Source organism: Cotesia glomerata, linkage group LG4 (genome assembly GCF_020080835.1).
Source record: "Cotesia glomerata isolate CgM1 linkage group LG4, MPM_Cglom_v2.3, whole genome shotgun sequence".
NCBI classification, from domain to species: domain Eukaryota; kingdom Metazoa; phylum Arthropoda; class Insecta; order Hymenoptera; family Braconidae; genus Cotesia; species Cotesia glomerata.
Genome location: NC_058161.1, coordinates 193725 through 209596, shown reverse-complemented (window position 1 = coordinate 209596; position 15872 = coordinate 193725). Strand labels below are relative to the sequence as shown.

At 36.0% G+C, this 15872-nt stretch overlaps 6 protein-coding genes across 9 annotated transcripts; all 6 read left to right on the top strand.

Moving 5' to 3' along the window:
* The first annotated feature begins 561 nt into the window (after nucleotides 1-561).
* On the top strand, nucleotides 562-5010 carry LOC123262618. 2 transcript variants are annotated; one of them, XM_044724893.1, is made up of 3 exons: nucleotides 562-754; nucleotides 1311-4572; nucleotides 4653-4795. In XM_044724893.1, the coding sequence occupies exons 1-3, from the start codon at nucleotides 740-742 to the stop codon at nucleotides 4664-4666; spliced, it is 3291 nt and encodes a 1096-aa protein (XP_044580828.1). In that variant the 5' UTR covers nucleotides 562-739; the 3' UTR covers nucleotides 4667-4795. The 2 variants fall into 2 exon arrangements, with proteins under 2 accessions (XP_044580828.1, XP_044580827.1); XM_044724892.1 differs by having other exon boundaries at nucleotides 1311-5010.
* A 432-nt stretch (nucleotides 5011-5442) lies between these two features.
* Nucleotides 5443-7741, top strand: LOC123262616. Of its 3 annotated transcripts, none has more exons than XM_044724891.1 (4): nucleotides 5443-5588; nucleotides 5683-6577; nucleotides 6650-7099; nucleotides 7180-7741. In XM_044724891.1, the coding sequence occupies exons 1-4, from the start codon at nucleotides 5577-5579 to the stop codon at nucleotides 7677-7679; spliced, it is 1857 nt and encodes a 618-aa protein (XP_044580826.1). In that variant the 5' UTR covers nucleotides 5443-5576; the 3' UTR covers nucleotides 7680-7741. The 3 variants fall into 3 exon arrangements, with proteins under 3 accessions (XP_044580826.1, XP_044580825.1, XP_044580824.1); XM_044724890.1 differs by having other exon boundaries at nucleotides 5671-6577; nucleotides 6653-7099; XM_044724889.1 differs by having other exon boundaries at nucleotides 5671-6577.
* Nucleotides 7742-7949: 208 nt separating this feature from the next.
* Nucleotides 7950-9733, top strand: LOC123262615. Its single transcript, XM_044724888.1, has 5 exons — nucleotides 7950-8550; nucleotides 8614-8853; nucleotides 8923-9119; nucleotides 9179-9416; nucleotides 9500-9733. The coding sequence occupies exons 1-5, from the start codon at nucleotides 8380-8382 to the stop codon at nucleotides 9593-9595; spliced, it is 942 nt and encodes a 313-aa protein (XP_044580823.1). The 5' UTR covers nucleotides 7950-8379; the 3' UTR covers nucleotides 9596-9733.
* Nucleotides 9734-10501: 768 nt separating this feature from the next.
* Nucleotides 10502-11400, top strand: LOC123262774. Its single transcript, XM_044725188.1, has 4 exons — nucleotides 10502-10513; nucleotides 10583-10635; nucleotides 10711-10922; nucleotides 10998-11400. The coding sequence occupies exons 1-4, from the start codon at nucleotides 10502-10504 to the stop codon at nucleotides 11339-11341; spliced, it is 621 nt and encodes a 206-aa protein (XP_044581123.1). The 3' UTR covers nucleotides 11342-11400.
* Nucleotides 11401-11805: 405 nt separating this feature from the next.
* LOC123262614 lies at nucleotides 11806-13205 on the top strand. The gene is made up of 3 exons (XM_044724887.1): nucleotides 11806-12386; nucleotides 12453-12834; nucleotides 12901-13205. The coding sequence occupies exons 1-3, from the start codon at nucleotides 12363-12365 to the stop codon at nucleotides 13203-13205; spliced, it is 711 nt and encodes a 236-aa protein (XP_044580822.1). The 5' UTR covers nucleotides 11806-12362.
* A 1179-nt stretch (nucleotides 13206-14384) lies between these two features.
* Nucleotides 14385-15198, top strand: LOC123262648 (mantle protein-like). The gene is made up of 4 exons (XM_044724955.1): nucleotides 14385-14453; nucleotides 14588-14708; nucleotides 14784-14953; nucleotides 15018-15198. The coding sequence occupies exons 1-4, from the start codon at nucleotides 14442-14444 to the stop codon at nucleotides 15138-15140; spliced, it is 426 nt and encodes a 141-aa protein (XP_044580890.1). The 5' UTR covers nucleotides 14385-14441; the 3' UTR covers nucleotides 15141-15198.
* The last annotated feature ends 674 nt before the right edge of the window (nucleotides 15199-15872 follow it).

Genomic DNA, 15872 nt, shown 5'->3' with positions numbered 1-15872 from the left:
TTTGTTGTAGGGATTAATCTCATTTTTATAATTTTAAGATCAATTTGTGGCATCCGATCTAGAATTCCTTATATAGATCTAGAGTAATATGATTTGGAGAGCAGCCGATTGATTGATTGATTGATTGATATCAAAATAGTATAACTAGCGGGAGAGCATATCCGGTAGTTGACCGGTATTCACTATCAGGATTATTTATTAGTCGTTTTTTGTGAGGATGTACGATAATTTGCCAATTAAGTGAAATCTATTGGGCAATATTAGTCGTTAGCTGTTTTCTATCGGGCGTGATGCCGAGGTTCTGCTAGATGATTTTAATAATACCCAGAAATATAATCCTGATAGATACACATCCTATTTTAAGAATTTTTTTTTTTTTTATATTTGTATGAGTTTTACGGACAAGACTTTTCCAGCTGCGGTCGCGTGTCGTGAATGAAAGTATCTTCGGGGAGGGTTTACGTACATTAATATTTAGAACGATATTTTTCACTTGGTTGCCGGAGTGTATAAAGAAAATCGCGCATTTGCTATGTGGCTCAGTTCTCTCGTGGAAGTGAATCTCGTATCATCACTGGATAAATCGTTTTATTTTTATTTTATTTGTTATTTACTCTGACAAAACAAATTTTTTCAACCCTAAAGGGAATGTGTTATTGATATTCGTGATACGTTTATTTTGTTTTGGTTTGTTTTAAGAGTTTCGTACAGCCGCCGGCCAGTGGTTAACGTACCAAAGATGTTATCTTACTACGTAAGTTTCTTAATTTTTTATTAATTTACTATCGTTATATTTATTTATCTATCTAAAGGTCCCTTACTTTATTCAAAAGCTCTGAAAAAAAATTAATAACAAAATTTTTTTAAATTATATTTTTGGTAGAAGAATTTTTCTCTTGAATCAAATAAATTTTTTCAATAATTTTTTTAAAATTATTGATTGAAAAAGCTTGATGAGAAACAGGATACAATTTTATTACTCGGGAAAGAAACTCGCTGGCTTTCAAAAAATAAATAGTACAAACAAAGATGCTAATATCTTCCGTCATAAAAATAATAAATAAAAGATTTATTGAAATTTGGTATACATCATGATAATTTGAAATCGGTGAGAAAGTCTTATAGGTTTTGGTTCCCTGCACATTCAGTTCTTAGTAGGCTGATGTCCAGCATGTTCCACTTGTTACCTTTTTACTTTTCCAATTTGCTTTTCTTTTCTAGGTCATCCCCTTGACTTGATAATTGACAACCTCATTAATTTACCTAACAACTATTATTAAACCTAATATTGCAACCTTTAATTTTTTCAGGTAATCCTGTTATTGCTGTACTGGCCGAGCGCGAGGAGTGACGATTCCACCTTCGCAGATCAGGTTGCAGTAGCCTCTGAAAGTTTAGATATTAAGGTACCAAAAAACGAAAGCCATGAAATTGCTGGCTCGTTATCATCCTCCGAGCGTGACGACATTGTCATCAGCTTCGAGAATTCCAACGGATTTGTTCCAATGACAAGCTCTACTGAGCCTTCCGAGGAAAAATATTCTTCTGCCGAGCCCACGACCAAAGAGCCATTCAGAATAAACGTCGCCAACTACTCGGAGTCTGAATTCTCAACTGAAGCCCGCATTCTGATGAATCTCCAGAGCTCCACTGCAAACAGACGCTCCTATGATGTGGAAAATAACGAAAAAGAGTTTGAAATTTTAAAAGTAAACTCTAAAACACCAGCTGTCGCTAATTACAATGAATTCTACGAGACATTTCAAAAAAACAAAGATTCCAAAGCTGCTAAAACTCCCACCAAAAACTTTTCTTACTTCCGTCAGAAGGAACGTATGAAGCAAATTAATGACTATATATCTTACCAAGACGGTAATTCTCAACAAAATCACTCGCTAATTCACCATGACAGCCAGGATGCACCAAAAAAAACTTATAAGCTGGAGAAAGTCTACAATTACCCAAGTGCTGCATCTGATTACGATATTTTCAGCGAAAGTGTTACGAGACAAAGATCATCGAATTTGCCGCCATCGGGTTACGAGCTGGAAAATACTCGCAGCAGTTGGAAACCCGCTTCGCCAAAGTATCAGAGCAACCACAACAATAAATCCCCTCCTATTGTCGTAAATTCTAATGAACACAGTTACACCCAGCAGTACGCTACCAAGACACCTCAACCGAGTTCGACAGAGCCGTCATTCAAGTACCAAACAGACATGTCAGAGGATCGCTACGACCGAAACGAAGACTACTCAGAAGAGAACACGGATGACTATTACGAAATAACTGAGCGTCCTCGGAGGCTTCACAAGAGCCGACGAAAGCCTTACGAATCCTCCCGTAAACTTCCGAAGGAGCACCGCGGTGATTCGAGTGAATCGAAGAAACAAACCTCAACGCGTACAAAGTTATATCGCGGTAAACCAAAGCAGAATTATTGGAGCGAGGAACAGCCGAGCCAAGAAAGTTCCGAGGAGAATACCAAGGAGGAGAAAACTAAAGACGATAACGTAAGCTGGAGTCAAGTTGGTCCTAATGTTGAGTTCTCTCAGTCGAACGGATATGAAGTCGGTCAAATTGACAAGCCCAATGTTTTGGTGCCGGTTAATTTGAACCTCGTTCCATTCAGCAATTTCGATCACGCAACTGCTCTGGGCAACAGCCAAGGCTTCGACATGACCAATGTTGGGATGCCTGGATATGTTTCTTCTGGGTCAATCGTCAGTACTGCAGCTCCTCTGCTCAGCAGTGTCCAACCTGTGGCAGTTCAAAATCTCCCTCAAGGCGTCAAACATCACAATATCGGTTACTCTACAGCCGTTCCAGACATTGTTGTTGGCCAAAACTCTTTCCACAACCCCGTACAAACGGTTCTTGTACAGCAGCCAGTCCATAACAAGTACATGCCTAATATAAAAAATTACTATCCCAGTACTGCGACACCTATGTTCACAATGACACCCACGCTTCAAGGTTTTTCGACGATCCAAAGTACAGTCGCTTCAAAATCTGTCTCGCCGAATATGCAATTGTTCTATCCACACTCAACAATTTCAACCGCTCAGCCTCTGTACCAAGCTTCTCCTCATAATAATTACAATATTGTCATCAATCCTAATGGTCTGAACGGTCAAAACGTCCAGCATACTACGCCCAATTATAATTACGGAGCTCAGTCAGATTCACAGAAGAAAAATAATCAGTTCTTAGCTTCAGCGAGTTATTCTGTCGGAAACAATGGCCAGCAAGCTCAAAACAGTCAACAGAATCAAGCTCAATCGAATAATCCAAACAATAATCGGTATGCCAGTTCTAAAATTAATGCTCAAGTCGTCAAACCACAATTGGTTCAAGGTTACATCCAAGCTGGCACAGGGATTCCGGTTAATTTTAATCAGCAGCAAGTCACTAATGTAGAAAACAATATTTTGGAAAACACCTGGAAACAACTGCAGCAGCTCCAAGGTAATGGACAGCAAAATCTTTATCATCGAATCCACTATCACACAGCTTATGGCAAAGATAACGCTGTCAGTCCCAGTAACACAAATGTCAATACTGTCAATGCAATCCAAGTGCCACTTGTAAAAGCACAATTACCAGTAGTAGGAACTCAACATGTCAAAATAGTAAATCCGAATTTCCAAGCCGTGAATCCGATTCAGGTGAATCCGTTCTCTGGTGCAGTGGTCACCACGCAGATTCCTATTTACAGCACGCCAGCGGGTTTTGTGACTCCAACAGCCGGACCCATCGCCATTCAAAATTACGTCGACTCACTTACACAAATCGGAGCACAACAAACTGTACAGCAAGAAAACGAAGCCATGTACAACCCGATGAACTTTATTCCCAATATGGAGGTCGTCAAAAGCCAGACGATGCTCAACGGAAAAAGGGCGGAATCTCTTCCTCCAAATTTGAGCCTAGTCCCAATGATTCCTGGGGGGAAATTCTCTAAGCACTCCCACGAAGCTCAAGCAGAGTTGATCACTAAGCCAAAATTGAGCGCTGATTTGGAAAAATACGCTGATGAAATGTTCAAAGAGTCTCTTCGCACAATTTACAACACTCACAAGTGGAACAGCGACAAGAGGATCAGAAATTTGACTGCTATTGATAGCAACGACTTGGAGAGGCTCAAGCAGGAATTAGAGCGATACAGGGCTGTCAAACCTGGAAAGGATATTCTTGAAGCGCATCATTCAGAGTCCTACTATCACACAGCAGATCCTGGACGTGAAAGGAGACCTGGGTTAACTATCGCCGATATTGAAGAACTTTTCAAGGCAAACTTCAAGCCTCAATCTTTCTCCTCCGGGGACTCGTTGTCTTCTGCGAGCAAGCCCAGCTTAAAGAACATCAAGCTCAGCGACTATCTCACACCTCCAAAGGTGAATTCGTTTATTTCAAAGAGTCCTTTCGTAGACAGCAAGCCGGCAAAGAAGCGACCTTCTAAGAGGCCTCACTCACGACCCTCCTCTCGACCAGGAAACCTCGACACCTCGGCGAGCAATCACGTTTCACACTCATACCGACGACCACATTACGGGCGCGGTTCTTATCATGGTGATTATCGCGGAGCGGGAACTTATTTAGACAATTATCCTTCTCTTACGACTTCATCGCCTGATTTGAATTTTTTACAGTTCAGAAACGATAACTACATGGACTACAACCACCCTCGCATGCACAACCTTATGGGGCTGCTGATGAAGAACAAACAGCTGCCCAGTGGGACGACCTCTAGCTCGATAGACGATGATAGTTATTCACAATTTATAAATTATGATCGACGTAGAATGTACAATGAGGCAATGAAGCACAATAATCAAATAACCTCAGCCTCTTTTCACCACCTTCCGAGGCTTAATTACCACTATAAATGATGTAATCCATTGATTAATCCTCTAATGCAATTCGGTGTCTAATTTCTCTTTTATTTTTTTTAATCTAACTCATTAGAGAATCAATTAAAAAATAGATAAATTAATTTCCAAAGATAAAATTGGTTCGTCTAATGTACAAATAAAAGGAATGCTTCTGCCAAAGCGGAAAAATACGTAAATCATTGATTTAATAATTAAGTTTATTTATAATAACGATCATAAGGTAATGTTTATTATTAATAAGTTAAGAGAATTTATTAACAATATTAATATTAAAACTAATGTATAGAGTATATAATGATTTATACTGTAAATAAATATATATATATACTGATATTAATAACGTTGTAGAAGATTTATTTAATGGGTAGAAAGAAAAAAAATATTTTTATTGATTTTCTAGAAATAATTTTTTGCCAATTACCATGCTAACAAATGGACGACAGTAAACTCTGTAACGGTTCACTGGAAACGGAAATCTTTTCTGTTTAACAATTGATATTAAATTCCTCTCTCACTTTTTATCTTTCCTTCTTTCTCTTTCCTTCTTCTCTGGTGTTTTTGTTAAATTTAGAAAAGTGAGGTGCTCCGTTGGACGTTTTACATCACTAAGTCTACGAATATAAAAGATCAAGAAATAGATCAACCGCTGCTAGTGAGATCCGATCTCTAGTGCTGAGAACAATGGACATCAGGGTACGTCCTGTTAAATTATATATTTATTATTTACATTAACATTTTAATTCATTTATATTGTTCTTTATTTGGTCAATAAAAGTGGTGCTTACAGATTGTTTGGTGTTTACTGCTAATTGGAGTTGTCAAGGCTAATTCAATTTCGACAACCCCTCAAACGACATCTTCCACGGATTCATCTGTAAAACCTAAACCCAAAGTGCGACGTTCTAATTTTTACTTGTCATCAAATGGTGCGACAATTCCCTCTTATAAATTATTCGACACAAATATGAACATACACGCGCTTAGAACCACGCCCACGATAAACTCTTTCAGTCACAGTTTTCCAAAAAGTGAGTTTACTAAATCCCCGTTAATAAATTCGTTCACACCCTACGAGGTTAATTCCTTGAAACTAATTCCGGAAAATTCTAAAATAACCGCAAAGGCTTACTACAAAAGTCCTAGTTTCTATACAAGTTCAAGTTTTCCGAAATTTAGCCAACGTCCCTCAGCGAGTTCTGCTGGTCAATATGGAAAAAACTACCCCGAGATAAAATCTATATCAATATCACCCTCGTTCTCAGCTTCAGAGGTTACTTCCGGAGGGTTTAAGCCCATCAGTCCTCCCCAATACCAAAGCAACCCTCAATCCGAACTTTCTAAAGCCCTGAGGGGTTACGAGGACTCTTATCAATCTTACGGTAATCCCACGACGTCTTCCCTAGCATCTTCCCTTGAAAACTTCCCAACGTACTCTGTTAAGCCGATTCACCCGACAATTAGAACTAATTTACCTTTCGCGCCGACAACCGCTGTCTCGAAAATAAAGAGCAGCGATAATTATCAGCTGCTTTCTGCTCAACCCCAATTACATTTCACCGCGGCGATTCCTCTTCCCCAACAGCCTATTTACCATTCGCAGCCCTTTGGAAGAATAAAGACCGATGTTGAAGTGATCACCAAGAGACCACAAATTCTATTTCCCGAAGATAGTTCCGAAGAAGGTCAGTTCATTTGTTCTCCTTTCTAATTTTAATTATTTACTCGGAAAATAATATGGGAATGATTTATTTCAGTAGATTTTAAGTCCACGGGAATTCCCGTTTCTGAAGAATCATACGAACCGCTTCAAACAGTCAAAAATGTTAAAAATGATAACCGATACCAGTTACCTGACTCTTCTATTTTTAAATCATACGACGAAGCCTTTGGAAAATTGTACCACACGACTAAAGTTCCTGTTGTGCATGGTACTCCGCGACCTCACACGCCAAAGTTGATAGAAAAACCACCCCAGTACGGAGTCTCAAGCAGCGCTGAAGCTGAGAAGCAAGTTTACGAGCACTCTGATGAATATTCTTCGGGTTCGAACGAAAATTATCACCCGGGAGGCAATTCCAACCAGGGAAGCCACCAGAAATACAGCCAGGAGGGGAGTGATTTCGAAATGCCTCACTTTGAGAACTTTGGCCGTGACTTTAAACAAGATTTCGAGGAATCTTATCACTCGGAACTTCCTCGCGAAGGTATTTATCGTTTTTTTTTTTTTTTTTTTTTTTTTCATCAACTGAACGGAAATTTACTAAATAATTGATTGTTTTTTCAGAGTACAAACAAGTCAGAGAAGTTTCAAAGGTTGACGAAACGAATTCGCGACCGAAGATCAGTTCCAGCGGTCGAGAAACGATCAGATCGCGTCGCCCAAATAAACCACGTAAGAGTTACGCCGTCGATGAGTCTGCGGGTGTTGAAACGACTTACGAAAGGATTGTTGCAAAAAATCCCCAAGAGTCTTCGGAGAGGCAAGTTCCCGTGGAGAACTTTGGTTACAAAATTCCGAAAAGTTCGCGGACGACTGGCTTCAATAATGAACAAACCACTGAACCGTCAAAGCCGACTTACTCCGCGAAAAAATCCAAGAATCAGAGCTCCAGGAACTCTGAATTGAGGAAGCAAACCTCCCACCAATTTAACTCTCCGTATTCGAGCAGCCAGCCAAAATCGCTCGATCAATCTCCGACTGTTGAAAACGTCTTAGTACTGCCGTTTATCTACAAAGATAATCTCAACAGCAATTATCATCTGCTGAACGATCCAGTTGGTTAATTCCTCTTAGTTGCTAGTTACAAACACCAAATAAATAAAACAAATAAATATTGTATTTAACTCTAGACTTAATATTTCATTTTTTGTTGTAAGAAATAACTTTTATATATATTATTATAATAAATAATACTATTGCTCGTTCCACCAGGCTATCTCCGTTAATTATTACCCTTTTCTCCTCTCTCTCCGGCTCCACGCATGCGTGAAAACAATTTCTATTTATCGACTTACGGTCATTCGTCAGTTTATTTGAAAAAAATATATAAACCTCAACCCAGCATCAGCTTCAGAGGGTCCAGTTTTTCGAAGGGTAAGCTAAATCATAAAGCTGCCTACTAATTATATTGGAGTTTACTTTATATTTATAAGCTCCTAACAAGGATAAATAGCTTTTATCTCATAAAAATTTATTTAATATATATCAAAGGAGATAAATGTGTATTATGACTTATAACTTTAGTATACTATAGAAAAAAAAAAAAGATTATTTTGTTGGGCAATGAAATATGAGGAGAGTCTTCCGGGTGAGATTCCAATTCTGATAAAAGTAGTTATAGTTATATTAGATGACTAGTGATCAATAAGTTCCAATCACTGTCAGTACAGGGAACGGACATATATCCAAGATTGAAGATTGGCTATTACAGCCACCACCTCGTCCTCACTATCATTATAAATCGCAGTCTTCAATTATCCTTCAATGTACGACCAATTTCGTTCGCTAAAAATAATTGTTTACTATTTTATAATTAATTTCGTGATTACCCGAACCAGGACATTTTATTCCCCGGGTATATATACTCCGGTTGACATACTCTGGACATCAGTATCCATCACTGGACGATCTAGCAAGATGAAGACTGCTTTATTGGTAATTTTTCAAGCATTATTTTTATTTTTCTACAATAACTCTTTTAAAACTATTTTTTGATAGATTTTGGTGGCCATCGCGGTTGTGGCGAGTGAGGAATTAAATTCCGAGTCAACAAAAAAAGAAAAGCGTGGAGTAGCTTTTCTAGGGTCCCCAGGTTTTGACATTGTTGGAGTTCTTCCAGCTTTCAACCAACCCTGGCTTCCAGCTGGCTTGGGAAACTCTTATTGGCCTGGACAATTTTCATCAGACCTTGCTTTGAGCCAAGTTCAATCTCAAGCCACTCACAATGTCGCTCTTCAAGTAATTTTCAATTAATCATCTCAATTATTTGTAGCTTTATTTACTTACTGGTAAATATTTTAATTCCAGGCTTTGAAAGAAAATTACCCTGGCACACCAAGCATCACTTACTCCCCGGAAGTAATCAGAGCGATCAACTCAGCTAAAGAAGCCAATCACAACGTCCTGGTAGCTCAACATCGCGTTGCCGAGGCGAAGCAAGCTGCTCTTATCCAGCAAAAAATCGCTCTAGCCAAAGAAGCCGCCGCGAGAGAAGCAGCTGAGAGGTAATTTTAATTAATTACAAGTTTATCTTGAATTTTTGAGTAAATTTGCTCGCTTACAGGTCAGAGGCGATATCAGCGCAAGCTCAGCATGAAGCCCGAGCGAGTGCTCAGCAACTGGTGGCTCTCCAGCAAAGACTTGCCTCTTTGAAGGACTCGGTAGCTGCTGCTCAAAGGGTCGCCGCTGCTCGGGAAACTGCAGCCGCTGCAGCCATTCAACGCAATGCCGCTGATACTGCTGCTGAACTTCGTAAACAGGAGGTTGATAAACAAATCACTCAGACTGAGAAAGAAGCCAAGGTTTTTTTTTTTTTTTTTTTTTTTTTTGATATCTAAAAATAAAGATAATTATCGGATGAATTAATTTAAAAAAATGTTTTTAGGTGCGTGATATTGTCGCTGCTAAAGAGAACGCGATCGCCAACGCAGTTCAGCATTCTGCTGCTTCAAAGACAACTTACCCACCCTGGGGACGATAAAAACTCGCTTATAATCACACTCGTATCAATTATAAACTCATGTTAATGATAAGATAATTATAAAATTACTTACTAGGTGGTGGTTTTTGTATTTGTTTTTTATTAGGGCATTCATTAACTATTCTGTCTTATAAAGCTTGTTTCTTATCAATAGAAAATGTCTCTATTGAACAGTGAATAATTATAATTATGGTAATGATAATAAACACCTATAAATCTATAATTACTATAAAAATAAATCATTGGATCTACCTTTCACATCATACGGACTTTCATGGCTTCATTTTTATCCTTACCTTTTTTATCCAGTCTTTTATTACACTCTCAATCTTTTTTAAGTTAACTAAACGAGGATAGTAAATGACTGTATCTGTGTAGTCTCTTCTCATTCCGTAAATGTGTAGCTAAGTATTATAAACACTCTCACTATCGCTCTTGTTTTCTTCTCCACAGCGTATCGTCACACTCATTTCATTTATCTAAAAGTTTATACTCCGGTAATTGTAATTAAATTAAAGTGACTTAAGTTTATTTTCTTTTTTAGTAACTATCGCTTTCAGACAACTATCCAAATATAAATATAAATGGTCAATAAATTCCAGGTGGCAAAAAAAGGATGAGTCTGATAAATTATAATAGTTTTATATATTAAAATGGGAAATGTATGAATATATAGTTAACTTTTCCTCAAACTTTTGAAAGTTATGTTAATGAATAGTTATGATCGTATTTCAATATTAGAGGATTTGCAAGTAAAAATAGACATACTGGATCTCGATGACAAACTCGGTGGGAGAAAGCTTCGATATCGGATATAAAAACATGTCCTCGATGCACTTGATCACTAGTATAAGTTTGACTCTACACCAATATCTCTCTATTAGTTTATTAATTTATTTAACAATAATGTTATTAATAGTAAGTTTTAATAAACGACGCAAACAAATAACAAACGTTGTTTCTGTTTAATTAATTTGTTTTTGACAGGTTTTGTTCTTTACCAATGTGCTTGCTTACGAATTTAATTCACCCTGGCAACCGTGAGTTGTTTATTATCATTATTATTTTATCAAATTTCTTGTAAAAATTTAATCAATTAATTTTCATAGTTACGGTAATAATATAAAAATCATCAATTCAAATAACCTGGAAGCGGATGGACAAAATTACAATTTTAATTACCAAAATAATTTTCCGGAGGATAATAATCAGTTGAGACCGGGTAATAATCCCGGTGATTATAATCAGAATCAAAATCATCAGTCGGTGGTTAACGAAAATGTCGAAGTAACTAACCCACTTATCATTCCTGTTTTCAAACATATCGGTAAATATATATATATTGTTATTCATTTTTTTTAATTTATTATTACTGGTGAATTATTGAAGCATCTAATTGCAGGAGTGCCGTATCAACACCGCTTCGAGATTCAGGTACCACACGCGATGCCTGTCGGTGTTCCGCAGCCGTACCCGGTGCATGTTCCAGTGCCCCAGGCAGTCGCTTATCCCGTGATAAAAACTATCATCGTTCCGGTTGAAAAAAAGATTCCATTTGAAGTGGAACGGATCGTTCCGGTCCCTGTGGAGAAGCCGGTACCGATCGCGGTCGAGAAGCCAATTCCTGTTCCGGTAGAGCAGCCCTACCCGATCCACATTCCCATCTACAAGAATGTTTATCATCGAAAAGTCAAAGGTCGTAGCAGTCGTAGCAGCCGCTCCCGAAATCGAACTTACAAGGGATAATAAAATTTATATTTAGTTGTTATTTTATAATTAGTCTGTATTTATGTTATTGATTGCTGTTATTTATGATCATTATTTTATGATTTATGAGCAGTAAAATAATTTTATGGCAATTAAAATTTAAATTAAAACTAACAAATCAACTTTTGAATGTAAAATATCAACATTACAATTATTTATTGTGATTAAAATATATAAATTATTATAATTGTCTGTAATATATTTTCTTAATTAAAGAGAAATAATTAATTATATTTATTATATGAATTAGATCACGTTCAGCTCTCTTCACATCCGTAAATTTTATTCACCCATCAATTTGGTTTAATCATAATACTGAGAGTGAGCACAAACGTCACTCTATTATTCAGTCACGCTGTTAATACAATAGCAATAAACAAACTCATTAGAATTATAATAATAATAATAATAATAATGATATTCAAGGTCATTATATCCGCGCGGACTCAGTGAAGTAACGGTCAGTGTTAATGACCAGCGGCAATTTTCACGGTGAAGGCTGATAGGAACAGCATACAAGTGATTGTTCACGTCTCGGCGATAAACTCACCGGCATTCTATTGTCCTTTCTCTCGCTTTATAAACTCTATAAACTGTATACACTATCACGGTGTACTTACAGAGATCAACCGTCTCAGTAATCACCTCCGTCTCCTTCTACATCCTTAATCGAAATAGTAATAGTTTGTACTTGGGGATTTTTCCTCTCTGTTTAGTTATATTAGACGAAAACGGAAAATTGTATTATATCTCTTAAGAGCTAACTAGACGGTAATGCTGCTGTTAAGTATCCGAGCAACCAGCGGAAAAACAATTGCCTCTGAAACTAACGTTACAAATAATGACAATAATAATAATAAGTTAAATCAAATAGTGGTGCTGCGAATGATAAAATTGTTAAAAACATCAGTGAAAGGCATTGTAGTATATTAAGACGCGAATTTACAGAAGATCTATCAGTTTTAGAACAACATTTCTTAGACAACCTTGTTAACAAAACATGCACGCCTTTCCTTATATTTTCGTAAGTTTTATTCCAATACAATTTAATCAATTATTGTAAATTATTAATTTATTAATAATTTTAAAGATTCTCGGGCTGACAACTTGGACATCAGCCTCTCCAATGAAAATTTTATTCACCGATTTGTACGGACGTCAATTTGTAATGCCACTGATATCGATACATCAACAACTAAAGAGGTCTGACGAGACACCTGCTGAACATGACACGGAATTTGGACGAAGAACCGAGGGAGGCTTCCAACCCTCTGTTGGAAACTATGGGGACCAAAACCACGACTATTCCTCAAACTTTCACAGTTTTGACCAACATGAGGGTTTGAATGATGAACCCAGCAACGAGGAGTTTAATTTCGATCATCACGACAACGGGTATCATGAAGAACATCAAGTGTCAGAACATGTCGAAGTGTCGAAACCCGTCTCTGTGCCAATTTACAAACACATTGGTAAGTTTATTGACTATTGATCATTGACAAGTAATGTATTTATTTTTTTTTTTTTATTTTTCTAAGGAGTACCGGTGCCTCACGAAGTGAAGATTCATATCCCGCATCCAGTTGTAGTAAATGTTCCCCAGCCGTATCCAGTAGCCGTACCAGTGGGACATCCAGTGCCGATTCAAGTTATAAAAACTGTCGCGAACCCTGTGGAAAAAAAGGTTCCTTTTGCAGTGGAAAAACACATTCCAGTACCGATTGAAAAACCCGTGCCAATAACCGTCGAGAGACACATTCCGGTGCCTGTTGAAAAACCCTACCCCATTAAAATTCCCGTCTACAAAACTATCCACCACGTCGCCAAGTCTCATCATGGATAATTATTTATTGATATATAATTGTTAAATTTAATTGTTGTATAAATAATAATGTTGTTTTAACTTTTATGAAGAAATAAATAATAAAAACAAGTTGCTTTAATTTTCGTATGTTTTTTTTTATAATTGTTGAGTGAAAGTTTTTTTTTAATCTCACTTGCGGTGAGTGATATGTTATTTAGGAATTATGATTAATATACAAAATTATACATTTATAAATGAGATTCTTTTATTGAGTGAGCACACGTATTTACTAAACTAAGAGTGAATATTTTTCAATTTAAATAATGAGCTTTAGAAGACTGTTTATTAAAACGGTTGCTAAATAAAGGAACAATTTGCAAAAAAAAAAAAAAAAAAAAAAAAAAAATTACACTTTCTCATCATTAATCATTTTTAATCAGAATGTCGGATCTTTTTTTGGTTTTTGGTTAAAAATATGAAGAAAAATTGGATCGATTTTCGGGTAAAAACTGGAGAAACTAAAAAATGATGAGAGTGTAAACGATTCGTCATTGTTGGGTGTCAAAGAAAAGGCGGAAAGATAGAAAAAAAAAAAAAAATTAGTGGCGAAAGTTAATATTACCACAGTCACACTAGTGATACTATTAGTGACTGTAGATGTTATTAAGACAATCTCCTTTCTTTACTCGCTCGAGATTAGGATTGGGGAGACAGTATCCCCCGAGAGAAAGAAAGGATTTGCGGGGTATTGTCTTATAAATACATATTATCTAAAATCAACTCCCAAAGCCTTTCTAATTCCGATAAATTATTTCCGAAAAGATAGTCATGATAAATTTAAAATAGTATAATATTCACTATCGGATCTTGAAATTTAAATTACTTCGTTTATCTCGAGCGGTGATTTAAAAGGTACAAAACAATTTTATTTAATATCCTGTCGGTTCAAAGAGAGTTACTTCCGGTGTTTAGTTACTTTGGCGATTCAACAATTACGGAATCACAAAAAACTCCATTATTAACTTTTAACTACTATCGACTTATCTGGTACAATTCTAATAGAGAGATGAATTTTTTGCAAGTGTAGGCGTTCTTTCATATACAATTACATTTACATTTACATTTACAATTAACGTGTCGGATGGTATTTCAAGGGGGCGAAAGTCGTGTAAGTATATTTCCAGTGAAAGGTGACCAACAGAATCATCGGACGTATATAAAGCTTGTACTTCATATTGGGCTAGTCACTGTCTTGTGGTACTTCAAACATTCATTATGTTTTCTATTGTAAGAATTTTTTATAATCATCATCTATATTTTTTTTTTTTTTTTTTTTATACACTGAAAAAAAAATTAACTTACTTCAAAATTTATTCTTTAAAGTTTATTACTACTAGAATAACAAAGTACTTTTATTTCAGGTTTGGATGAGCGTTGCTTTGATTGCCGTCGCTTCGGCGAGCGACTACCATGATCATGAACCTCACAGGACCTACGAGGAAAAAGTTAACCCCGTCGAAGTTCCAGTTTACAAAAAATACGGTAATTTTTTTTTACTTTCAAACTTTATAATATTTTATTGAATATCAATGTTAAAATTGAATATTTCTGTTCCAGCGATACCTATACCACATCCAGTAGCGGTAAAAGTGCCCCAAGAAATAAAAATACCCATGCCACAACCATATCATGTACCTGTGCAGATTCCACAGCCTTATCCCGTTGAAGTTATCAAGCATGTAGATATTCCTGTTGAAAAACCCGAACCTTTCGTTGTTGAAAAGAAGGTATTTATTTTTTTAAAAACAATTATTATACGATTCAGTAAATTAATAATTTGAAATTTTTCAGGTACCTTTCATTGTCGAGAAGCCATACGCTGTGTACGTGGATAAAAAATATCCAATCACCGTTAATAAGCCGTATCCAGTGTACGTTCCCATCTACAAGCACGTTTTCCACCACAAGCATTAAATTAACTACATAATTCATTACATGTTATTAATATTATTGATTAAATATTTATCCATTTCTTGACTCATTAACTATTCAATGAACAGTATTATAATTTTATTGTTTTACATTGTTATTTTTACATGAATAAATATTTTAATAATGCCGAGATTTTTGATTTATTTTCACCATATTGTTTAATTATTTAATTACTTTCACTGCTACAACTTATCATTAAAGTTACCTTTGATTAAGCTCAAGGTCATCTCACCCTCCACACCTTGATTATTATTCATTGTTAATTAATTAAAAATTCCCGGCAAAAATGAAAGCCATTAAAATTAAAGATTTAAATTTGTTATTTTTATATTAATTTTTCTACCTTCTAGATCGCTTAGAAAGTTATAATTTACTTTCACTTGATTGGACATTAATTGACATTATAATTTAAAAAATAATTATTATTTTTTTCTTCTTCCTCGATGCCGTACCTTCAAAATAAATTGTTTTAATTGTCAACAAAAAAATCAATACCTACTCAATTTTCCCAAGAATGTCTTGCGAAATTAGGTCGCCTGTTTCTCAGATCTTTAGAAAAATTTGCTATTATTTTTACCACTGGATTTTCTCGCAATTGAAATAGAAAAAAAATAATAATAATTACAGACAACATATTACTTTTACTCCAACATTTATGACTAAAAAACGTCGATATTTTTTACAACAGATAAATATTTAATATTTATTTATTCG